This window comes from Cetorhinus maximus, chromosome 6, assembly GCF_964194155.1.
Source record: "Cetorhinus maximus chromosome 6, sCetMax3.hap1.1, whole genome shotgun sequence".
NCBI classification, from domain to species: Eukaryota; Metazoa; Chordata; class Chondrichthyes; order Lamniformes; family Cetorhinidae; genus Cetorhinus; species Cetorhinus maximus.
The window spans coordinates 112,652,083-112,679,180 of NC_135884.1; the positions used below are offsets into that span (position 1 = coordinate 112,652,083).

The 27,098-nt window shown below is 41.7% G+C and overlaps 1 protein-coding gene across 2 annotated transcripts in view; it reads right to left on the reverse strand.

Annotated features, from left to right (window-relative positions):
* Positions 1-27,098, reverse strand: part of heatr3 (HEAT repeat containing 3) — a 59,244-nt gene that overhangs the window by 15,258 nt on the left and 16,888 nt on the right. For both annotated transcript variants that reach the window (XM_078544310.1, XM_078544309.1), the window contains exons 6-8: positions 18,826-18,966; positions 17,698-17,990; positions 15,917-16,007 (exon numbers count right to left, since the gene is read on the reverse strand). In XM_078544310.1, the coding sequence (XP_078400436.1) occupies positions 15,917-16,007; positions 17,698-17,990; positions 18,826-18,966 (525 nt within the window). The remainder of the gene's footprint in view (positions 1-15,916; positions 16,008-17,697; positions 17,991-18,825; positions 18,967-27,098) is intronic.

Below are 27,098 nucleotides of genomic sequence, written 5' to 3' on the forward strand. Positions count from 1 at the left end.
TTATCTGAATGGCTATAAATCGAGAGAGAGGAATGGGCAACAAGACATGGGTATCCTTGTACACCAGTTGCTGAAGGTAAGCATGCAGGTGCAGCAGGCAGTAAAGAAGGCAAATGGTATGTTGGCCTTCATAGCCAGAGGATTCAAGTACAGGAGCAGGGATGTCTTGTTGCAATTATACAGGGCCTTGGTGAGACCACACCTGGAATATTGTGTGCAATTTTGGTCTCCTTATCTGAGGAAGGATGTTCTTGCTATGGAGTGAGTGCAGCGAAGGTTTACCAGACTGATTCCTGGGATTGCGGGACTGACGCATGAGGAGAGATTGAATCAGTTAGGATTATATTTGCTGGAGTTCAGAAGAATGAGGGGGGATCTCATAGGAACCTATAAAATTTTAACAGGACTAGACAGGGTAGATGCAGGAAGGATGTTCCTCATGGTGGGGGAGTCCAGAACCAGGGATCAGTCTGGGGATACGGGGTAGACTGTTTAGGACTGAGAAGAGGAGAAATTTCTTCACCCAGAGAGTAGTGAGCCTGTGGAATTCGCTACCATAGAAAGTAGTTGGGGCCAATACATTGTATGTTTTCAAGGAGCTAGATATAGCTCTTAGGGCGAAAGGAATCAAAGGATATGGGGAGAAAGCGGGAGCAGGCTATTGAGTTGGATGATCAGCCATGATCATAATGAATGGTGGAGCAGGCTCAAAGGGCCGAATGGCCTACTTCTGCTCCTATTTTCTATGTTTCTAGCCATTACGGAGACATGGCTGCAGGAGGACATGGATTGGGGCCTGGATATTGAAAGGTACAGGATATTTAGGAAGGACAGGAAGCGAGGAAAAGGTGGAAGGGTGGCTCTGTTAGTTAATGACGGTATTAGCACAATAGAGAGGGATGACCCAAGTTCAGCAAACCAGGATGTGGAAACAGTTTAGGTAGAGATGAGAAATGGTAAAGGCAAGAAGTCACTTGTGGGAGTTGTGTACAGGACCCCTAACAATAACCACATGGTAGGGTTGAGCATAAAGGAAGAAATAATTGGAGCATGCCAGAAAGGCTGGTGATAATCATGGGAGATTTTAATTTATGTATAGGCTGGAAAAATCAGATGGGCAAAGATAGCCTAGATGAGGAGTACATTGAATGTTTTCAAGATAGTTTCTTAGAACAACACATTCTGGAGCCAACCAGAGAGCAGGCTATGCTAGACCTGGAATTGTGCAATGAGATGGGAGTAATTAATGATTTCATAGTGAAGGTGCCCCTAGGTAGCAGCGACCATAATATAATTGAATTTTACATTCAGTCTGAGGGAGAGGGGAGTGGGTCTGAGACTAAGTTTTTAAACTTAAATAAGGGCAATTATGAGAGCATGAAAGCTGAGCTGGCTAAGGTGAATTGGCAAATTAGGTTAAGAGATAGGTCAAGGGAGATGCAGTGGCTAACATTTAAGGGGATTTTTCAGAATGGACAGAATAGATACATTCCAAAAAGTAAGAAAAATTCTAAGGGACGGACACACCATCCGTGGTTAACTAGAAAGGTTAAAGATAGTATCGAGCTCAAAGAAAAAGCATATAATAGTGCAAAGACAAGTGGCAGGTCAGTAGATTGGACAGAATATAAGGAGCAGCAACAAATGACCAGAAGACTAATAAGGAGGGAAAAATTAGAGTATGAGAGAAAGCTAGCCAGAAATATAAAAACAGATAGTAAGAGTTTTTATAAATATTAAAAAAAGAAGAGTTAACAAAGTGAGCGTTGGTCCTATAGAAAGTGAGTCTGAAGAATTGATAATGGGAAACAAGGAGGTAGCAGATGAATTGAACAGGTATTTTGCATCAGTTTTCACTATAGAGGATACAATTAACATCCCAGAAGCAGAAATAAACTAGGAAATGGAAACAGGGAAGGAAGTCAGGAAAATTACAATCACCAGAATGGTGGTACTGAATGAATTGTTGGAGCTGTGGGCTGACAAGAGCCCGGGTCCTGATGGACTTCATCCTAGGATCTTAAAAGAAGTGTTTAGTGAGATAGTTGATGCATTGGTTTTAATTTTCCAAAATTCCCTAGATTGGAAGATAGCCAATGTAACTCCATTATTCAAAAAGGGAGGGAGACAGAAAGCAGGAAACTACAGGCCAGTTAGCCTAACATCTGTCACAGGGAAAATGTTAGAAGCTATTATTAAAGATGTTATAGCAGGGCACTTAGAAAAATTCAAGGTAATCAGGCAGAGTCAACATGGTTTTGTGAAAGGGAAATCGTGTTTAACCAACTTATTGGAGTTCTTTGAAGAAGTTTCATGTGCTGTGGATAAAGGGGAACTGGTGGATGTACTGTACTTAGATTTCCAGAAGGCATCTGATAAAGTGCCACATCAAAGGTTATTGCGGAAAATAAAAACTCATGGTATATGGGTAACATATTGGCACGGATAGGAGATTGGCTGGCTAACAGGAAGCAGAGAGTAGGCATAAATGGGTCTTTTTCAGGTTGGCAAGATGTAACGAGTGGTGTGCCACTCAGGGATTAGTTCTGGGACCTCAACTGTTTACAATTTATATAAATGACTTGGATGAAGGGATTGAAGGGATAGTTGCCAAATCTGCTGATGACACAAAGGTAGGTAGGAAAGTAAGTTGTGAAGAAGACATAAGGAGGCTACAAAAAGAAATAGATAGGTTAAATCAATGGGCATTGATCTGCCAAATGGAGTATAATGTGGGAAAATGTGAAATGATCCATTTTGGCAGAAAGAATAAAAGAGAAGCAAATTATCTAAATGGTGAGAGATTGCAGAGCTCTGAGGTGCAGAGAGATCTGGATGTCCTAGTGCATGAATCACAAAAGATTAGTATGCAAGTACAGCAAATAATTAGGAAAGCTAATAGAATATTATCATATATTGTGAGGTGAATTGAATATGCAAGTAGGGAGGTTATGCTTCAGTTGTACAGGGTACCAGTGAGGCCACATTTGGAGTACTGTGTGCAGTATTGGTCACCTTATTTAAAGAAGGATGTAAATATATTGGAAGCAGTTCAGGGAAGGTTTATCAGACTAGTACCTGGATTAGGCGGGTTGCCATATGAGGAAAGGTTGGACAGACTAGGCCTGTATCCGCTGGAGTTTAGAAGAGTAAGAGGCGACTTGATTGAAACATATAAGATCCTGTGGGGTCTGACGGGGTGGATGTGGAGAGGATGTTTCCTCTTGTGGAAAAATCTAGAACTAGGGGTCATTGTTTAAAAATAAGGGGTCGCCCACTGAAAACAGAGATGAGGCAAAATTTTTTCACTCAGACGGTCGTGAGTCTTTGGAACTCTCTTCCTGAAAAGGTGGTGGAAGCAGAGTCTTTTGAATATATTTGAGGCAGAGGTGGATAGATTCTTGGTAAGCAGGGGGTTGATAGGTAATCGGGGGTAGGTGGGATGCAGATTTCAAGTTATTATCAGGTCAGCCACGACCTTATTGGATGGCTGAGCAGGCTTGAGGGGCTGAATGGCCTACTCCTGCTCCTTGTTTGTATGTCGTTCTTTTATTATTGGAGAGGATGTGGGACCAAAATTTTAGCTTGGGGTTGAATAGGATAGAGGGGTTGCGAAATGCCTGATCTGGCTGAAGACAGTAGCTGGGGAGGAGGAGCTGGAATCGGTGGCCAGGGTGTGGAGTTAGAGGTGAGTTGGCGGTTGCCAAAAACTATTGCGTTGGTCTCTTGCACACCCCTGATTTTCTTTGCTCCACCATTGGCAGCCATGACTTCAGTTGTCTAAGCCTTGAACTCTGGAATTCCTTCCCTAAACTCTCCACTTCTCTTTCCTCCTTTAAGGCATTCCTTAAAACTTACCTCTGTGACTAACTTTTAGTCACCTGTTGTAATATTCCTTTATGTGGCTTGCTGTCAAATTTTGTTTAAGACTGACTCCTGTGAAGTGCCTTTACTATGTAAATGCCACAATATAACTGCAAGTTGTTGTTGTGAAATGGAAAAAGATTGCAGCTTATCCAAGATTGTATGTCAAACAAGCAGACTAACAACATAGAGGAAATGTAAGAGTCAGAGAGGTGATGGAGAGTTATAGCTAGATATTGTTACCACACCTGTGGAAACTGACCCTATCTCTACAGATAATATCGCCAAGGAGCAGCATATAAATGAGGAAGATGAAGAGGTTGGGGGAAGGATAAATTGCCGCAACTGTCCAGAGGAAATGGGAAGGGGCAGTGGGTGTTTTGGAGAGAATGTTTAGGGGTCGGGGTGGATTTGGAGGGGAGATGAGGGAATAAAAGCCATTGCTTGAGATGGTCTAAGTTTGGATAAATAAGACTGGAAGCAAGCCAGGGCAACCCCAACCAGCAGAAGTGTTGGAGGGGGATGGTACAGTTGACCATTGCAAAGACTGCACAGAGGAATAACTTGCTATGGTCACAAAGGATATAACTTGTGCCTTTGGTTAGGGATAGTTTGGTGGTGTGATAGGGGCAGAAAACTGACTGTAGAAATTCAAACACAAAGTTATGGAGCAGAATTTTACACCGGCGGGGTTTTACGGTCCTGCCGAAGTCAATGGACCTATGAATGGCTTGCTGCATTTTACAGCCCCCACCACCACCACGACTGGGCAGTACAATTCCACCCATGGAAAAGTTGAGCATGGATTTGGGAGGCGCAAACATGGTCAAGGACTTTGGTGAGAAAAAGGTTGAAGTTTGCAATGACAAAGAGCTCGAAGATGTTTTTAAAGGGGAGCTGATACGATTCAGGTAATCCTCATAGTTAATAAGAGTTTCATTCTTGCTGTTTCTGTCATCTGAATCCCATTACCACAGCATTACTTACATCCATCTAACCCATATTGTATACTTTGCCTCCTTGCAAATTGAATACAGCACAAATGAGGGAGTAATTTATTTTCTTTTGTTGTAATGTTATGAATGCAATATTTTATATGATGATTATGTTTTGGACTGTCTTTTTAATTCAAGATAAAATAAAATAGTGAAGAGAGTCACATAATCTGCTTCACATTCTGCCCGACAACAAGCCTGGGTGCCTGGTTACCATGGGGACAGGAGAGCACAGGTGAGACTTGCTGAGAGCAAGATGCAAAATATTCACACCAGAAAACAAAGGCAAGAGCAGCTTGGCTAACTGTGGACAGACTTTAGGTCTCTGAGTGGTTGGACAGAAAAAGAGAGCGTGCGAGGGAGGTCTCACAGAGACAAATGGTTGCAGCTGGTGTGGGCAGTACAGAAAAAGTTGAGAGTTCTCAAATAGATACCAGGCAGAATGCAGGAGGGAGAGGTGCATCCCATGCCAATCTAAAGGCTCAGAAAGATTTGTCCTGGTGAGGCTGGGAGAAGAAATCATTGGAGTGGTTCGTCGGTTCGGAAAGTCTCTGAAAATTTTCGACAGTCACTCAACCTTACAACCTGACGAAATGGGGAGACGTGAATCCATTGGAAGCTGGGAGTGACTGTGGACAGTTTCCTATAAAGACTGTAATCCAGTGGGGAGCACACTATGATGTTTATGTATGTGGTATGGGGTTATCAGTCACACTAAAACAATAATAATGGTTATCTTTTCTATATTTTAGAATATTAGTTGTCCACTTGGTAATATTTAGTCGATGTAGCTTTTAGTTTGCTTGTTACAGTAAATCTTAAAACGTGAAATCTTGTGCAATTCCTCAAAGTCAGTCACTGGGAATCGAAATATCTTTTTAAAAGCTATCGATCTCTACAGGGATTGTAATAGTAATCAATACATAAATAATTCTCAAGTAAACTGGCAGATCATTAATTCAGATTTCAGTTCTGTGTTTTCACAAATTATTAACAGGATAGAGAGGCACTGGAGAAGGTACAAAAAAGATTCACAACTGAAAGGTTATATCTATTAGGAAAGGCTGAATAGACTGAGTGGCTTTTTTGTAGAGAGAGAAGATTGAGGGATGGCCTACATTACGATCTCCATAGAAACCAATAACTTTTAAAAAGAGATCTGAACTTTCAATTACTAGTTGAAAGAATCATAATGCAAGATTTCACGTTTTAAAACTTTTACACATGACTAAAAGCACAATTGACTAAACACGAGTTTCTTTTTGTAGGCAACTTATACTTCAAACTACAGAAAGGAACATTCCCCTTTTATACTTATCATCTAACACTCTCTCCACAGAATTACAGTCCTTTTAGGAAATGGTCCACAGTAGCACCCAGCTTCCAATGGGTTCCTGTATCCCCGTTTAATGTGACTGTCTCCAAATTCTTTCCCTAGTTCCAGGAGAGTTTCTTAAATCCACCACCAGCAGTAAAGCCTGTTCCCATAATTCTTCTTTCCCCTGGTCAGGCCAAGAAGAATCTCCCGGAATCCTTAGATGGCTGCAGGATATGGCTCTTCGACTAGAGACGGTCTCCCTCCAGGATCCATCTGTGGTAGCTCACAAAATCAAACAGCCTCTTCTCTCTGCTGGCCATACAAACCTCTGTCTGTCTGTGATATTCATTGATTTATAGGGAAGCCTGTGACCTGATCTCAAAAAATGGCTTCCTCTGCCCTCTTCCCCATGGCAACGTGAAACACATTAGCCTTGCATCCATGTAGAACAGCTGATTAGCTATTCTTGATCCAACTCCCTTTCATCTTAGAAGTAAATGAACAGTTTACAGCATGACTATTTACAACCTGATACCTACAAATCTTTCTGGGACTTTGTATGAGAAATGGATGCCTTTTTTATATTTTGGGGGAATATTGTGTTATTCTGTGGAAAAGTCCATGTGTGTGTATGATTTAATTAAGTTGGGCAGCGATTGATAGGAGACAAGTTGGCTGGGGAGGTTGAAACATGAAAAGGATAGAGGTGCTAGGTCTGATGTACAAGTAAATAGGTTAGATCTAACATTTACGTTTTTATAAAAGTGGAGAGTTTGTTTGAATATCAAAGGGGAGTCAGGGGTGAAGAGAACATGTTTCCTCTTACAGGAGTTTCATAGGTAAACAGGAAGTAGGGATTTTATATTTTATTGACCCGAAAGCAAAGACAAAATAGAGACATGAAATATTTTATGTTTGGAAGGATTTGAGTTTCAAAGAGGTGTGAGAACAATGGAACCTGAGATGAAAGGGGGAAAATAAAGGTATTTTAGAATAATTGTTTGAGCTGTTGAGGTAGCAGCTGGAGCTGAGTGGGAGCTGTAAGCTCTGGGTTTAGAGGAGATGCCGTTTGAACTAGCCATTCAGTCAAGCCAGAAAAGTCTTGGGCTACAACAAGCAGTTTTATTCTGAAGTTTTGATTCCACAGCAGAGTGGGAGAGAGTTGAGAGGTCTTGTAGGTATGCCTCTATTAAAGCTACAGCAGTTTGCATTGGGTAATATTACTGGAGTTTTATAGTTAAACATCTATAAAGGAATGTTGCCTGGAAGGTGACTTGAGGGTTCGATCAAGTAGAGCGTCTTTTTGGGGGAATGTTTTGTAAAACTAAGTTTAACTGTAATTTTGTGTGCTTAAGTTTTCTTTTATTCTTGTTAATACAGCTTTTACTTTTAATTTTTAAAACCCCAAAAGTGGTACTGGACCTCTCACTGCTGAGATCAGTACGTCTTCTTCTCATTTTCAGAATACAAAAAAAGTAAGCCAAGTTCCCTCTGGGATTTACAATTAACATCATCTGTGGTCATAACACTTTGGGACAGTCAGACTCTACTCACTGTACCATGGATCCATAGAAAAGTTACGACATAGAAAGGGGCCAATCAGCTCATCGTATCTGCGCTGGCCGAAAAAATAATAAAAAACTAGCTGCCCATTTTAATCCCATCTTCCAGCACCCAGTCCGTAGCCTTGCAGGTTACAGCATTTCAGCTGCAGATCCAGGTACCTTTTAAATGAGTTGAAGGTTTCTGCCTCCACCACCAAACCAGGCAGCGAATTCCAAATGCCCACCACTCTCAGGGTGAAGACGTTTTTCCTCATGTCCCCTCTAATCCTTCTACCAATCGCCCTAAATCTGTGTCCCCTGGTAACTGACCTCTCCGCTAGGAGAAACAGGGCAACCCTGTCTATTCTATCTAGGCCTCTCATAATCTTGTACAACTCAATCAGGTCACCCCTCAGCCTCCTCTGTTCCAAAGAAAACAACCCCAGCCTATCCAATCTTTCCTCATAGCTGCAATTTTCAAGCCCTGGCAACGTTCTTGTAAATCTCCTCTGTACTCTCCCCAGGGCAATGATGTCCTTTCTGTTATGCGGTGACCAGAACTGTACACAAAATTCCAGCTGTGGCCAAACCATTGATATCATCCTACATACAACAGCTATCCTTTTACACTATCAACTACACGGCCAATTTTTGTGTCATCTGCAAATTTCCCAATCATGCCTCACAAGTCTGAATCATTAATATATACAACAAACAACAAGGGACCCAACACTGAAGGCTGTGGAACATCACTTGAAACCGTTTTCCCTTCGCAAAAGCATCCATCAACCATTATCTTTTGTTTCCTGTTCCTGAGCCAATTTTGGATCCAACTCGCCACATTCCCCTGTTTTCCATGGGCTTTTACTTTTCTGGCCAGTCTTCCATGTGGGACCTTGTCAAATGCCTTACTAAAATCCATGTAGACAACATCCACTGCACTACCCTCATTAATCCTCCTTGTTGCTTGCTCAAAAAATTTGAGTTATAAAATTAAAGTTATAAGACGTGACCTTCCCCTCGCAAAACCATGCTGATTATCCCTGATCAGTCCGTGTCTTTCTAAGTGACACTTTATCCTGCCTTTCAAAATTGATTCTAATAATTTGCCCACCACCGAAGTCGGAATGACCAGCCTATAATTATTTGGCCTATCCTTCACACCCTTTTGAAATAACGGTACAAGATTCGCAGACTTCCAATCCTCTGGTACCTCACCTGTGCCTAGTGAGGATTGGAAAATGATCCTCAGATAATCCGTTATTTCCTCCCCAGTTTCAGAGACTGCTGCCATTTTCTCCAAGTGCAAACACCTTGCACCTTCTTCTCAGAAGAACAATCTCAGCCTTCCTTTGGTCTCTAACAGTCAAACCAGCCAGATGTAGAGTCAGGCAGACTGCAAAACAAGTCACATGACCCCCTTCATTTACCCTAAATTTAAAGGTACAGTCCTAAACATAGTAATCTTATAAACCTCATAACTGCAACTTTAAAGATCTCTTTTGGGTGTTACGAAGGGGTATTCATAAAGTAAATGTGGAGAAGATCATAGAGGATACAGAGCCAAAGGAAGCAATTTGGTCCATCGTGTCTCTTTAGTAGAAATGTCCAATTAGTTCCATTCCTGTGCTCTTTCCACATAGTCCTGTAAATTTTCCCCTTCAAGTATTTATCTAATTTTATTTTCATTGGTACTATTTGAATTGAATTTCATCACACTTTCAGACAGTGAGTTCCAGATCATGACAACTCACTGTATAAAAGAATGTTTCCTCATGTCGCCCCTGATCCATTAATCTTAATCTATGTTCTCTGGTTACCGACCTGTCTGCCACTGGAGACAATTTCTCCTTCTTTGTTCTATCAAAACTATTCATGGTTTTAAGCATCTCTATCAAATCTCTTCTTAACTTTCCCTGCTCAAAGGAGAAAACACCAGCTTCTCCTGTCTCTCCTGACAACTGAAGTCTTTCATCCCTGGTACTGTTCCAGTAAATCTCTTCTGCATCCACTCGAAGATCTTGACATTCTTTCTGAAGTGCAGCACCCTGAACAGTGTTTTATAGAAGGTTTAGTTCAACTTCTTTCCTTTTGTACTCTATTCCTCTAGTAATGAAGCCCAGGATCCAATCTACATTTTTAACAGCCTTCTCAACTTGTCCTGCCACCAAAGATTTGTGTACAGACATCCCTAGCTCTTTATGTTCGCTCACCCCCTCTAAAATTGTACAATTTTACTCATACTGCCTCTCCTCATTCCTCCTAAAAAAAAGTATCACTTCATACCTCCCTGCAATGGTTTTTATCTGCCATGTGTCTGCCCACTTCACCAATCTATGTCCTCCTGAAGTCAGTTACTACTATCCTCTTTGTTGTTTATTACATTTCTGATATTTGTGTCATCTGCAAACATCGACATTATGGCCTTTAACCCCAACTCCTGGCCATCAGTATATATTGAAATGATTTTTCCACTTGCGGGGGGACTAAAGCTAGGTGCCATCAATATAAAATACTCTTAATAAATCCAATAGGAAACTTAGGAGAAACTTCTTTACCCAAAGGATGGTGAAGCATGTGAAACCTGTTACCACATTGAGTAAAAGCAAAATACTGCGGATGCTGGAAATCTGAAACAAAAACAGAAAATGCTGGAAAAACTCAGCAGGTATGACAGCACCTGTGGAGAGAGTAGATCAAAGTTAACATTTCGAGTCCGTATGGCCCTTCTTCAGAGCTCTGAAGAATGGTCATACAGACTCGAAACGTTAACCACATTGAGTAGCTGAGGTCACTAGCATAGATGCATTTAAGGGAAGTTAGCTAAGCACAAGATGAAGAAAGGATTAGAAGAATTTGCTGATAGGATTAGGTGGAGAGGTGAGAGGGAACTCACGTGGAGCATAAACACCAGTCAGGCCAGATGGCCTGCGTCTATGCTGGAGGTTCAAGAAAACAACATGGTTTCATGAGGAGTGATTTTGTCTGACCAACTTCATTGACTTTCTGGAGCCGAGGGTGGCACATCGAGTGGACAATGATAAAATCTCAAGCCATGGTGTATCCAACCTTCCAGAAAGCACGTGACTAAACTGCTTATGAAAGGCTCCTGCAAAAGCTCAAAGCTGTGAAAACTCAAGGTAAAACTAGTTTTGTTTCAATTTTCTCCTTCAAAGGCAAATTAGGGGTCGTCCTTTTAGGACAGAGATGAGGAGGAATTTTTTTCTCTGAGGATTGTGCAACTTTGGAACCCTCTGCCTCAGAAGACGGTAGAGGTGGGGTCACTGAATATTTTTAAGGCGGAGGTAGATAGTTTCTTGTTAGGCAAGGTAATTAAAGGTTATTGGGGATAGATGGGAGTTGGACTATTCTTAACTACTGACTGGGTGAACAATGTTAGAAGAGCTACAATCCTCTGAACATATGTTGCACAATTGGCTTCAAAGGAAAATTTAAAAAAATACACCTCAGATTTTGGTTTCATTGTTTAAAAGGCAATGCATCCAAACAATCCTATGATTGTCTCTTAATTCAAAAATTGAATAGACAAAGATACCTTATATCCAAAAAAAATTACAATTAATAAAACACTCTTTATGGTAGTCACAATGTTGAAGCCCAAAGGAATAACTCTTATTACATATCATGATACATGAGAAAGAAAAACATGTCTACAAAAGGAAAGAGGAAAATAATATAGGAACATTAATGTGCCTCCTGGATTATATGAAAATGATGGACATGGAATTATGACTGACAACTAATTTATTCTCCCCATCCCAGAAACAGTTTTAATATCATCTCATTGAAATAGTTGAGGTGGTCCTTGTTTTTTTGAATAGCTCCATACAAGCATGTCCTCCTTCAAGTTTGTAACAATTTAGTGCTAACTGTGAATACAGGGCTGTAACAAACAAGAAAGCATTTAAATGTTGCATAAAACATGACGCTCCACAATTTCTGCCAGAGCAGGCAAAACGATTAAGAAAGTGAAATACACAAGAATATTTAGATGGCTTTTTGACGAAAAGAAGTGGAATTGAGGTTTTTACTTTAAAGAATAAATGTCCCCCGATTACTTTCTTACTAAATAACTTAGTAATAAACTTTGACTTCTGAATGCAATAAACAATCTGTCCACTGGGGTGCAGTATTATTTCAGAATAAAAATAAGTAATAACATTTTGACTAAAACACTATGACAAGAATGCTATCTAAATTCATGTTTACTGAATGACCATCCACTCTTCAAAGGCTGAACCAAGCAAAGTAATTTCACAGCGCAAATTCCTCGCGTTAACAATGTGATTTAGTGCTCAATAGCATTTTCTCTTTAGTGTTAAAGAAATACTTGAGTTAAAATTCAAAACTGGCTCACACATTTAAAAATGAAAGGCAATGTTTTTCTTGACTACAACGTTATTCAAAGCATTGAAATGCAGCAGCTACAATCATGATATTCGTTTTTTAAAAATATTTCCTTTTCTGTGATAATCCAGCAGGTTATCTGCTCTTCTCAATCTCCAGCTTGAAGATTTTTCTTCTCATGTCTGGCTCTCTGCCACAGGTCCCTATAATCTGAGATCTCCCTATATGTGCACTCACCTACACATTTTGGCTGGCACACCCTGCTTATGGATCCCTATTTTCCCAACTTTTTCATCCGCTTCCTGGCCCTGCAGTACTCTCTCTCCTCCTCTTGTACTACTCTGATGGTGCCCATGGCCATTCCCAGAGATACTATGCACTGCCTTTCACACTGGAGCAACATCAATTCCTCATGACTATCCGGCCAAGCTGACTCCTTATGGCACTGATGGGGGGTGTTGGGGTGTTGGGGTGAGGGAGGGAGAGAGAGAGGCGGATGGGGGAAATGGGGGGTGGTGGGGCTGAGGCAGGGGAGGGGCTGACTAATGTCTCAAACCTCCTTGTGTCCTTTTTATTTCTTCCAAAGCCCCTTACGCTGGCTCAATGGATCAGCAACCAGTGGACTTTTGAAACATTCTCCTTGATGACAGTTACGCTGTGAACAATGCCCTTCCTATCCATAATTATACCACTGATATCCCTGACTCAAGAGAAATCTTACTTACACGAACATACGAAATAGAAGTAAGCCATTCGGCCCCTCTAGCCTGCTCCACTGTTCAATAAGATCATGGCTGATCTGTTTGTGTTTTGAATTCCAACTCCCATCTATCCCCAATAACCTTTAATTCCCTTGCCTAACAAGAAACTATCTACCTCCACCTTAAAAATATTCAGTGACCCCCACCTCTACCGTCTTCTGAGGCAGAGGGTTCCAAAGTTGCAAAATCCTCAGAAAAAAGTTCCTCCTCATCTCTGTCCTAAAAGGGCGACTCCTAATTTTAAAACAGTGCCCCCTAGCTCTGGACTCACTCACAAAAGGAAACAACCTTTCCACGTCAACCTTGTCAAGGCTGTTCAGGATCTTATATACTTCAATCAAGTCATCCCTCACTCTTCTAAACCCCAGTGGAAACAAACCCAGTCTGTCCAACCTTTCCTCATAAGACAATCTGCTCATTCCAGGTATCAATCTAGTAAACTGCCTCTGAACCGTCTTCAATGCATTTACATCCTTTCTTAAGTAAGGAGACCAAAACTGCAGACAGTATTCGAGCTGAGGTCTCACCAATGCCCTGTATAAATGAAGCATAACGTCCTTACTTATATGTTCAATTCCTCTCGTAATAAAGGTTAGCATTCCATCAGCCTTCTTAATTACTTGCTGTACCTGCATACTAATTTTTTGTGACTCAAACTAGAACACCTGGATCAAAAACAAAAATACCTGGAAAAACTCAGCAGGTCTGACAGCATCTGCGGAGAGGGATACAGTTGACGTTTCGAGTCCGTATGACCCTTCATTAGAACCTTTTAGAACACCTGGATCCCTCTGTGCCTCGGAATTCTGCAATCGTTCTCTGGTTAAGTAATACTCTGCTTTTTTAATCTTCCTGCCAAAGCGAACAACTTCACATTTCCCACAATTAACTTCATCTGCCATATTTTTGTGCACTCACTCAATCTATCTATATATGTCTGCAACCTCTTTATGTCCTCTTCACAACATAATTTGCTATCTATCTTTGTGTCATCTGCAAATTTAGCTACCATGCCTTTGGTCCCCTCATCTAAGTCATTCACATAAATTGTAAAAAGTTGAGGCCCCAGCACAGACCCCGGTGGGGCTCCACTTGTCACATCCTGCCAATCAGAAAAAGGCCAGCCAGCCAATCTTCTATCCACGCTAACATGTTACCCCCTGCACCATGGGCTTTTATATTCCGCAATAATCTTTGATGTGGCGCCTTATCAAATGACTTCCGGAAATCCAAGTACAGCACGTTTACAGGCTCCCCTTTATCCACAGCACATGTTACTTCTTCAAAGAACTCCAATAAATTGGTTAAACACGATTTCCCTTTCACAAAACCATGCTGACTATTCCCAATTACCTTGAGTTTTTCTAAGTGCCCAGCTATAGCCTCTTTAATGATTGCTTCGAGCACCTTCCCCATGCTAACTGGCCTAGAGTTTCCTGTTTTCTGCCTCTTGTATACAGTAGTTATATTTGCTAGTTTCCAGTCTGATGGAACTTATCCAGAATTAGCGAATTTTGGAAAATTAACACCAACACATTTACAACCTCATTAGCCACGTCGTTTAAGACCCTAGGGGGAAGTCCATCAGGACCCAGAGATTTGTCAGCCCGCAGCTCCATCAGTTTCTCAGTACTGCTTCCTTAGTGATTATAATTTCATCAAGTTCCCCTCTCCCTTCCACCTCCTGTTTGACATCTATTATTGGAATGTTTTTTATATCTTCTATAGTGAAGAGAGAATTAAAATATTTGTTAATTTCATCCACCATTTCCTTATTATCGACTATTAACTCCCATTCTCACTCTCTAGAGGACCAGCACTCTACTCTCTTCCTTTTTAAATACCTGTAGAAACTCTTGCTATCCGTTGTTACATTTCTAGCTAGCTTCCTCTCATACTCTAATTTCTTTCTCCTGATGAACCTTTTAGTCATTCTCTGCCGTTCCTTCTTTCTGACCAATCATCTGGCCTGCCTCTCATCTTTGCGCAGTTATATGCTTTTTTCTGAAGTGTGCTGCTTTCTTTAACTTCTTTAGTTGTCCACGGATGGTGAGTCCTCCCCTTAGAATTTTTATTTATAGTAGGAATATACTTATTCTGAGTGTTTTGAAATATCCCGTTAAATGTCTCTCTCTACTGATCTATCCTCTAGCCTAATACCCTAGTTCACTTTAGCTAGCTCAGCTTTCATACCTACATAGCTGTCCTTAACTAAGTTTAAAATACTAGTCTTAGACCCATTCTTCTCCCTTTCAAATTGTATATAAAATTCAATCATATTGTGGTCGCTGCTACCTAGGGGTGTCTTTACTCTGTCATTAATTAATCCTGTCACATTACACAATACCAAGTCTAATATAACCTGCTCTCTGGTTGGTTCCAGAACACGCTGCTCTAAGAAATTAACTTGAAAGCATTCTATGAACTCCTCATTCAGGTTACCACTGCCAATTTGATTTTTCCAGTTTACATGTAGATTAAAATCACCCATGATTATTACTGTCCAGAGATTATTACCTTTGAGGTTCTGCTTCTTAATTTGGTACCTAGCTCCTCATACTGACTATGCAGAACCTCTTTCCTTGTCCTGCCTATGTCATTGGTACCTAGATGGACCATGAAAACTGAATCCTCCCCCTGCAAGTTCCTCTCCAGCCCTGAGCAGATATCCCAAGCCCTGGTACTGGGCAGGCATTACAGCTTTATGGACTCTTGCTCTCTGCTGCAGGGAACAGTGTCAATCCTCCTCACTATATTGTCCCCTACTACCACTACATTCCTGTTTGTTCCCCCACTTGAAAGGCTTCCTGAACCAGGGTGCCATGGCCAGCCTGCTCATCCATCTTGCAGACCTCGCTTTCGTCCACGCAGCCTAAGCAGCAACCACTTCCCCATCAGTGAAATCTCTCTGATATTAACTCTTATGAAGAGCTCAGCTCTTGTGATTGGATGACAGACAGCAACTATTGCAGGAAGACAACACGAGATACACAAGATGGTCATCCCAAACATGAGAGAAATTGTAAATGAAAGCAACTTTGGAAACAGTGAGATTTCAATTCATACCTTCTGAACAACACATGTTTACAATGATCTCTAAGGCAGTCTGTTGGGCAGCTAGCAGAGCAGTGGCATGCCTCAGCTCCTCACTCCGGACCTATATAAAAATAATAATTTAAAAATCAAAATGTTACAAACACTTATAGATTTTCTACTGAAAACCAAATGAAACTGCACACTTTGCAACTATATAACATTAAGTTGGTTGAGGACAATTTCATCAACGTTCTGTGCAGCACATGTTTTTACGCAAGCATCAATAACAAATTTAGGTCTGCAGTTTCAAAATGAAAGTCGTCAGGTGGAAATTGTCTGCACTAGAGAAGTAACTTAAAGTCATTCTGGTCTATAATTTCTCAGCCTGTAAATAATGCATTGCACCTGAGCAAATCTCAAGACAAATGAGTTTGGTCTTTTGCTTGCAATAGTCTGTGCCAAATTCACTCCCCAGTGCATTGGTAATTGCAACTATGCATACACTGTCATAAAGGTGTCAAGAGGAATTCGATACAGACATTGTAGAAGACTCGATGAGCACCGTAGATTTATGTAAATATCTTATATTGTTTAAAATTGATTTAAAAACATCCATGCCTGGTTTACGTAGAAAAGTTAATGGCTTTGAATAGCTTGTGAAGATATAGCACAAACGAGTGGTTTTGTTAATGCCCTAACTGGGCAGATGTTGGAATCATCAGAAGTCAGCTGTTCTTCTTGACTGACTTCTGATAACTCGAGCATCTGTCCAGCTATGCAATATAATCACTATCAATTTCCTATCTGCTACAATACTTACTGTTTACAACTTAATACAAAAAAATAGTATATTAAGAATGGTTACTCCAGACGAACTACAACACGTGGCAACTAGAGGAGAAAATATAATTTGTGAGGTGAGTTAATGTCAGTCCAGGTTCTCAGCTTGCCATTGAGGGGTGAAGGGGGAGAAGACAAGAAGGGGGTTATAACAACAGAGTTATCATTCTGCTTTCTGCTTGTCTGAAAGAATCAATATCCATGTTGAAATTTACCTTCTCTTCCACCAAAGACAGTGCTGAAGGAGATAACCAAAGGATACAATTATACTATAACACACTTCTAGTTAAAACTAACTAGAATGACAATTATCTAATTCTACTTTAATTATTTCAGTATACATAGGAGGAATTGGCCAACTGACCTGAAAAGGATTCATATTTATGCAGCATGGTAAAGGATAAATCCTATTTGAATTTACGAGACTCATTGTTTCCAGACCATGTTCTACTTGATCAGATATTCCACTATGTCTGCAGCACAAATTCTAATTAACCTCCATAAAATATGTTCCATGATTTCAATATTTCGACAATTAGTAAAAATATAATAACTTATAAACACCAAAAGGTTAAAATTTTGGAAAACATTTAGGATGCAAAAAAAATGAGCCACAGTAACCTAAAACCAATAAAGAGGTGGAAATTTTTTTTTTAAGCAAGAGCAGATTGTGCTATACCCTTTGTGCCCTCCTTTTCCCAAAAGAAAATACAAGAAAAAATGAAGAAACCCAATAGGACTTCTGGGAATATAATCACCCTTAAATAAAAGCAAATATATTTTTCAGGCTTGTTTAGATTTTGTCCATGAGATGAGCTGAAGCTATGTAGGTTACCTCTCATGTTATTAAACAAAAAGGATGAGAGAAAAGGGGGCTGATGAACATCAGAGGGGCAGGGGCATAGCTGAGCTTGATTCTTAAGTAAAGTGTGGCTCAAATCATTTTAGAACGAACTTCACTATATGCTTACTGGTAGAAGGTCTGAAATGTCATCATTTTTCACATTATCTGCTTTTCCTTTGTGTGGAGCCTTCTGCATCCCATCCTCCGGGTTGGAAGTAACATCCTCGCCTGCGTCAATCATTTCCTCCTCCATTTCAGTCTCTGTCTCAACCTTGGGCATTGCACAGGCAGCCTCCCTGAGTCTCAGAATGATCTGGTTGGCATTCTTCTCCAAAGTTTCTGAAAGAATTCTTATAACGGCATTTATTGTGTCTGCCTGACTGCTGGTAGGTACAACACTCTTCACATTCCATACGGTACCTAAAGGCAAGTGTAATTTACAATCAAGAATATTTGTACATGATAAACCAAGGCACTCCAGTGGCTGCAGATTAGAAGCTTCTCAAACCACTAGATACCATTGTCCCTCACCACTCACAATTGGTGCAGCATAACACTACACTGCCTATAGCAATGTCCTATTGCACCTTGTTTACTTTCTTTATTAACAATTTACCATTTGTGGACCAGATTAACATCACCGCACTGAAACAAATCTTTGCAGAGAATGAAGTGCACAAATTTCTCAACCACTTAGCCACACTCAGCGATGAAGAAAAATAGAATTTTCCAGAAACTGTAATACCAAATGCATTTCCACAAGATTTCCTGAAATGAAACAAAATATGTCTCTAGGAAATTTATAATTTCTGCACATATTTTAAATATTATATTAATCCACTACTGAATTGTTGCTCATCATTATTTGTCTCTGCTTGGCTGAAATAAGGAAATGATTTTGCTAGGTTTTATTGAAAGTGATCCTTTGCTGAAAACGTTTTAGAATAAAAGATAAAACTCGGATCCAAATCAACTCCTGAGAAAAGATGCCACGTTGAAGCAGTCATATATTGTCTCACCTTCTCATACTCCACAGCCATTTACAGATAGACCACTTCTCAACTATTGTACAAACTTATTTTGACCTTCAATATTTAAAAATGTATTTACACCTAGGCTTATTGCAGTAAATCTATATCCAAATATCACATCATATACATAAAATGTATAATCAGATAAGCAAAATGAATGTTTTCTCATCTTGGATAGATGGCCCTGAGAGGATTTCAGTTTTCTTTTCCTTTACACATTATACCTGCTATAAGTGTCCTCAGCAGCAAATGCTCTGTTGTATCTTCCGGAGACAGAAGCACCATTTCCAACACTTGGAGGGCTGAGGGGATTAAAGATGGCAAAAGCTCGGCATTGTCTTCAGTGATCGTCTGTAAACAGTAAGCTGTGGATGGAAGCATCAAATCACCTCAGTCACATTCAGTGTCATGCACAAAAAGTTAACATATAAACAGAGAATAAAGTGCTGTGACTATGAGAGTCATCCTAATTTATGCATCATTACAGCTAGCTTATGTGAGTTGGAAGTGTGGTTTGTTACTGTCAGGTTCTGCATCTCGATGCACACACGCTGTTCCTTTAACACCAATCTTGACAGGTCATTGTATAAAATCAGAACTGCACCCAAAAGCTCAGCAAATGTATCCACATAGCCACACACACCAGTCAGGATCCAGGTTCAATCCCAGTCTGTGCTGGTATCAGGTAGGTAGCAATAGGAATGCTGCAATTAGCCTTAATGCTCTGGGATTAAGGAAGGGAATTGAGCTGAAGCTGCCTGCCATTCGGTGACTCCCTTGCTGCAAACACACTTGTGTGCAATGTGGCTGAGGACAGAATTGGGCTCATTGTGAAGTGAATATTTTACCAACTGCATCATTTGATCTAAATGAGGAAGTTATGCATAACCTACTTAAAAATGAGGTCAAAACTGGGAAAGGGAGCCTATTGTGTGCTAAGTCATTGGCAGCAGCTGTGGCAGATGTTGCTTACATTATACTTCATCAGAGATTTCCATCCACCTGAAGCCAGTGAGCCAGGCTGCCTCTAGGCAGGAATCTACTGTGCTTGTAGCTAGACCAGCAGAGGTGTGCAGAGCAGTGCTACACAGCCTGCTAAAAATCACAGTGTCTAGCTGTCCAAGCAGCTCATGCTGTGCAAACTAAGCAGGACTAGAAAGAATTCAGTTCAGTAGCCACTCCCATCCCCGCCAAGGGGGCCTTTGAAGAGGCAAACAGGGAGTGCACCCCTTCCAGCAATCTTCATGGGGAAATCACAGACAGTCAATGTTGTCGAATACCAGTTCCACACTGCACCTTGTCCATGCTAAGGTAGACATTTTGTGTCCAACCTACTCATAGAAGGGATATAAAGGGCCACAAAACTAGCACCACAAGTTAATACAATTAATTAGTACAATACACTTCCCACAGAGTGTGATTGCTTCAGTAAGGCAGCAGTCAAGTGGCGACAACTGTTGGCTAAGATCACATAAAGCACCAAGGAACTGGCACCAGATAGGGCAAACCATAGAAGGTGTTTATTTTGGGGGGGGGGGGGGAGCAAACCATAGGAGGTGTTTATTTGGGGGGGGAAGGGGTGGTGCTGCTGCTCAGGCAAAACTACCCAGGCAACACCTGCAGCCTTTGCCACAAGCAGTATCTGAGGCTACAGCAAAAGCAAGATGTGCTGGAGCAGTACATCTTTCAGGCTGAAATACTAGAGCCATACCAGAAAGCTTGGTGGGATATTTGACCAAGAAAAACACAAGCACGATTCTCATTAGTTATAAATTAACCAAATGACAAGGACTTCTCAGGAGGGGTTTTGAGTCAAGTGAACAAAATCTATTATATTTCAAATTAGGATTAGACGCTATATGTTATTGTCCATTGATTGAATTTTGATGTTCATTTTAATTTGTTTACTGCTTGTTGGGCAGAATCTGGCAATTTGGAACGCTATATATTATCTGAACCTGGACAATTTCATAACCATGTAAGCTGTAGCTGGTGAATTCATTTTCTTCTCTGTTGCCATTAATTATATTCAAAAGGACATACAGGATCAAGACCAGACAGACAGATAGCCTGAAGGTGCATCATCCTATTGATCTGCAAGTGAGAAAAAGTAAAATCTGGATCCCAGGAAGGTGACAAAGTTGGGAGCAGCTGATACACTGAAAGCAAAAGTCCACTGATACAAATAATCTATGTTTTAAACCCTAGTGATGACTTTGTCGAAATTTATGAGAAAATATCTTTTCAATGTCCTTCAAAAGGGAAAAGGAGACATATCTAACCCCCAGCCTGCAATGGGTCTTCACTGATTTTCTACTTTGATTGAGCTGCAGCTGGTAGAAAGTGTTCCATTAACATGTACGTTCATGAAGAATATGCATAGTGGACACTTGAGCTGAATCAATGTTGTTACTTCTGAAATCTACTGGTTTAAAGTTAGTCACTTCTTTCGATAATGAAGCTACCCATTTAAAGGATTATAACTCTGGTTCAAGTAATGTAAATCACAAGAATGCAGCTTTAACTGTTTGTAAATGTCCTTTGTACCTACAGACTGAATTATATCATTGATCTCACTTCCAAATTCTCCTTTTACATTATATAGAGTCATTTTAAATATCTACATAGGTGCTTCCATTTTTAATCTTTTTAACAGGCATAACTTGTAAAAATAATGTCAAACCAAAGTGTTATTGATAACAGCAATAGTGGGCCTGAAGGTTAATGGTACAACAACCAGTACTGGATATTTTTAAGTTTCTTTCAGAGGTTTATGCAACACATAACCAATTAACAAACTTGCAATTAAGATAGGAAGGTGGAACTTATTCTACCATGGGCCGCTGAAATTATTGTAATAAAAACACTGCAATGTATTTTAGATAGCTGCACTTGGGAATTCAGATTCAGGTCGACCTAGAAACGCAATCCAAACAACTGGTGGTTCATTAATCGTCATAACAACACATGAAAGCTATTAAATACACAACTGAGTTGAAACTGTATATAATTTATTATTAGCTAAGCACTAATCCACAGATCAACCGCTTCCCCCCACCCACCATGCAATTTAAAACAAAACAGGAGCATCACTACGAAAATAAAGCATTCTCTACTTACTTTGGCAAACACAGTTGTAGATTCTTTCCACAACTCCAGCCCCCACCCCGAGAGTGTGCCTGCTTTTCTGTTTAAACACACAACCAGAAGCAATGCTCCTTCCACGCATTTATTTAAGATACAGCAAAAACCCAGCAGAGACCAAGCAAATAAACAGTCGCCAATTAGTGTCAAAATAGACAGATTTCACAGACACCAATGAAAACAGCAGATATGCTCTAAGTGGGTTACCTAGGCTAACATCACATCATCATGTCCACAATATCCAACATATCTTGCTGTGATGCCACAAACATGTAATTGAGTCCTGATAACATCAAACTGATATAGGATTGTCTTAATTTAAATAATCACCTGAACACAATTTATCAGGACTTATGCCATCATTCAAATTTTCTGTGCTTATTTTTTCTACTTTTTTTTACTGCTCTCCTAAGGTTTTCAAGTATAAACAACTTTCATAAATTTATTATGTTTCACACCACTAGATGGCACCAAAGTTGATCAGGTTGAATTTCAATTTCTTAGCACTTCGTAAAACATTCCTAAATAAAACCAACTGTATCCAAGCAGAAACAGTTAATAAGATCTATAATGGAATTTTAAATTCCACATTAAGCGCTGAATGGTTTGTTTCACAGTTAGTTAAGTTTATAGAATCATAGACAAAAACAAAAATACCTGGAAAAACTCAGCAGATCTGACAGCATCTGCAGAGAGGAGCACAGTTAACGTTTCAAGTCCGTATGACTCTTCAACAGAACTAAGTAAAAATAGAAGAGAGGTGAAATATAAGCTGGTTAAAGGAGGGCGGTGGGACAGGTAGAGCTGGATAGAGGGCCAGTGATAGGTGGAGATAGCCAAAAGATGTCATAGACAAAAGGACAAAGAGGTGTTGAAGGTGGTGATATTATCTAAGGAATGTGCTAATTAAGGGTAGAAAGCAGGACAAGCAAGGTACAGATAGCTCGCGGAGGCTGAGCGTCAACTCGCAGACACTTCCTCCTACCTCTCCCTGGACCATGACCCCACCACTGAACATCAAGCCATTGTTTCCAGGACTGTCACTAACCTCATCTCCTCTGGAGATCTTCCTCCCACAGCTTCCAACCTGATAGTCGCCCAACCTCGGACGGCCCGCTTCTACCTCCTACCCAAAATCCACAAACAGAACTGCCCCGGCAGACCGATCGTGTCAGCCTGTTCCTGCCCCACGGAACTCATTTCTCGTTATCTTGACTCCCTTCTCTCTCTCCTTGTCCAGTCCCTTCCCACCTACATCTGTGATTCCTCTGACACCTTACGTCACATCAACAATTTCCAGTTCCCTGGCCCCAACCGCTTCCTCTTCACCATGGATGTCCAATCCCTCTACACCTCCATCCCCCACCAGGATGGTCTGAGGGCCCTTAGCTTCTTCAGGCCCGAACAATCCCCATCCACCACTACTCTCCTCCGTCTGGCTGAACTTGTTCTCACACTGAACAATTTCTCCTTTAACTCCTCTCACTTCCTCCAAATAAAAGGTGTGGCTATGGGTACCCGCATGGGTCCCAGCTATGCCTGTCTCTTTATGGGGTATGTGGAACATTCCTTGTTCCAGTCCTACTCCGGCCCCCTCCCACAACTCTTTCTCCGGTACATCGATGATTACTTCGGTGCTGCTTCGTGCTCTCGTCGGGACCTGGAAAAATTTACTAATTTTGCTTCCAATCTCCACCCCTCCATCATTTTCACATGGTCCATCTCTGACACTTCCCTTCCCTTCCTTGACCTCTCAGTCTCAATTTCTGATGATAGACTGCCCACCAATATCCATTACAAGCCTACCGACTCCCACAGCTACCTCGACTACAGCTCCTCACACCCCGCTTCCTGTAAGGACTCCATCCCATTCTCTCAGTTCCTTCACCTCTGTCGCATCTGTTCTGATGATGCTACCTTCAAAACAGTTCCTCTGACATGTCCTCCTTCTTCCTTAACCGAAGTATTCCACCCACGGTCGTTGACAGGGCCCTCAACCGTGTCCGGCCCATATCCCTCGCATCCGCCCTCACGCCTTCTCCTCCCTCCCAGAAACATGATAGGGTCCCCCTTGTAGTCACTTATCACCCCACCAGCCTCCGCATTCAAAGGATCATCCTCCGCCATTTCCGCCAACTCCAGCATGATGCCACCACCAAACACATCTTCCCTTCACCCCCCCTGGCGGCATTCCGTAGGGATCGTTCCCTCCGGGACACCCTGGCCCACTCCTCCATCACCCCCTACTCCTCAACCCCCACCTATGGCACCTCCCCATGCCCACGCAGAAGATGCAACACCTGCCCCTTCACTTCCTCTCTCCTCACCGTCCAAGGGCCCAAACACTCCTTTCAAGTGAAGCAGCATTTCACTTGCATTTCCCCTAACTTAGTCTACTGCATTCGTTGCTCCCAATGCGGTCTCCTCTACATTGGAGAGACCAAACGCAAACTGGGCGACCGCTTTGCAGAACACCTGCGGTCTGTCCGCAAGAAAGACCCAAACCTCCCTGTCGCTTGCCATTTTAACACTCCACCCTGTTCTCTTGCCCACATGTCTGTCCTTGGCTTGCTGCATTGTTCCAGTGAAGCCCAACGCAAACTGGAGGAACAGCACCTCATCTTCCGACTAGGCACTTTACAGCCTTCCGGGCTGAATATTGAATTCAACAACTTTAGATCTTAAACTCCCTCCCCCATCCCCACCCCCATTTCCGCTTCTTCCCCCTCCCTTTTGTTTTTCCAATAATTTATATAGATTTTTCTTTTCCCACCTATTTCCATTATTTTTAAATCTATAACTGTAATACCCTGTCAGTCTCTCCACCCCACCCCCACTAGAGCTGTACCTTGAGTGTCCTGCCATCCATTCTTAATTAGCACATTCTCTTAGATATCACCACCTTTAACGCCCCTCTGTTCCTTTGTCTGTAACATCTTTTGATTATCTGCTCCTATCACTGTTTGCTTGTCCCTACAACCACCCCCCCCCGGCAACTTCTCCCCCCCCCTTAAACCAGCTTATATTTCACACCTCTCCTAACTTCACTCAGTTCTGCTGAAGGGTCATGAGGACTCGAAATGTCAACTCTTTTCTTCTCCGCCGATGCTGCCAGACCTGCTGAGTTTTTCCAGGTAATTCTGTTTTTGTTTTGGATTTCCAGCATCCGCAGTAGTTTTTTGTTTTTATACAGATGGCCCTAGTGGGGTTGGGGTGAGGTGAAGGGAAGGGATCGAAATAGGCTAAAAGGTAGAGATAAAACAATGGATGGAAATACATTTAAAAATAATGGAAATAGGTGGGAAAAGAAAAATCTATATAAATTATTGGGAATAAAAAGGGGCGGATCGGAAAGGGGGTGGGGATGGAGGAGAGAGTTCATGATCTAAAATTGTTGAACTCAATATTCAGTCCGGAAGGCTGTAAAGTGCCTAGTCGGAAGATAAGGTGCTGTTCCTCCAGTTTGCGTTGAGCTTCACTGGAACATTGCAGCAAGCCAAGGATGGACATGTGGGCATGAGAGCAGGGTGGAGTGTTGAAATGGCAAGTGACAGGGAGGTCTGGGTAATGCTTGCGGACAGACCAAAGGTGTTCCGCAAAGCGGACACCAAATCTGCGTTTGGTCTCTCCATTGTAGAGGAAACCACATTGGGAGCAACGAATGCAATGGACTAAATTGAGGGAAGTGCAAGTGAAATGCTGCTTCACTTGAAAGGAGTGTTTGGGCCCTTGGACGGTGAGGAGAGGGGAAGTAAAGGGGCAGGTGTTGCACCTTCTGCGGTTGCATGGGAAGGTGCTGTGGGAGGGGGTTGAGGTGTAGGGGGTGATGGAGGAGTGGACCAGGGTGTCCCGGAGGGAACGATCCCTACGGAATGCCGCCGGGGGGGTGAAGGGAAGATGTGTTTGGTGGTGGCATCATGCTGGAGTTGGGGGAAATGGCGGAGGATGATCCTTTGAATGCGGAGGCTGGTGGGGAGATAAGTGAGGTCAAGGGGGACCCTATCATTGTTCTGGGAGGGAGAGGAAGGTGTGAGGGCGGATGCGCAGGAGATGGGCCAGACATGGTTGATGGCCCTGTCAACCACCGTGGGTGGAAAACCTCGGTTAAGGAAGACATGTCAGAAGAACTGTTTTTGAAAGTGGCATCATCAGAACAGATGCGACGGAGACGAAGGAACTGAGAGAATGGGATGGAGTCCTTACAGGAAGCGGGGTGTGAGGAGCTGTAGTCGAGGTAGCTGTGGGAGTCGGTAGGCTTGTAATGAATATTGGTGGACAGTCTATCACCAGAAATTGAGACTGAGAGGTCAAGGAAGGGAAGGGAAGTGTCAGAGATGGACCATGTGAAAATGATGGAGGGGAGGAAATTGGAAGCAAAATTAATAAATTTTTCCAGGTCCAGACGAGAGCATGAAGCAGCACCGAAGCAATCATCGATGTACCGGAGAAAGTGGGAGGGGGCCGGAGTAGGACTGGAACAAGGAATGTTCCACATACCCCATAAAGAGACAGGCATAACTGGGGCCCATGTGGGTACCCATAGCCACACCTTTTATTTGGAGGAAGTGAGAGTTTAAGGAGAAATTGTTCAGTGTGAGCTTTTAGCTTATATTTCACCTCTTTTCTATTTTTCCTTAGTTCTGTTGAAGAGTCATAAGGACTCGAAACGTTAACTGTGTTCCTTTCCACAGATGCTGTCAGACCTGCTGAGTTTTTCCAGGTATTTTTATTTTGGATATCCAGCATCCGCAGTTTTTTGCTTTTATTATAGAATCTTAGAATGGTTACATTTGACCCATCATGTCCATGCCAGCTCTCTGCAAGAGCAGTTTATTTAGTCCCACTCCTCCACCTTTTACCTGTGGCCCAGCACATTTTTCCTCTTCAGATAATGATTCAATTCTCTTTTGCAAACCACAACTGAATCTGCCTTCACCACAATGTCAAGCAATGCATTCCAAAGTCTAACCACTCATTGCGTAAAAAACATTTTCCTCATGTCGCCATTCCTTCTTTTGCCAATCCCTTAAAACCATGCCCTCTGGTTCCCAATTCTTCAACCAAGAGGAACATGTATCTACTCTGTCCAGACCCCTCATGATTTTGAACACCTCTATCAAATCTCCTCTCAACTCTCTCATCTCGATGGGGAACAGCCCCAAATTTTCCAATCGATCTACATAACTGAAGTTCCTCATCCCTGGAACTATTCTCATGAATCTTTTCTGCACCCTCTCTAATGCCTTCACATCCTTCCTAAAATGTATCCAGAACAAATTGCGCCCTGTACACAGAAGTCTAGATCATTAATATGTATATGTGCTGAAATTGAAACAAATACACATCATATTTT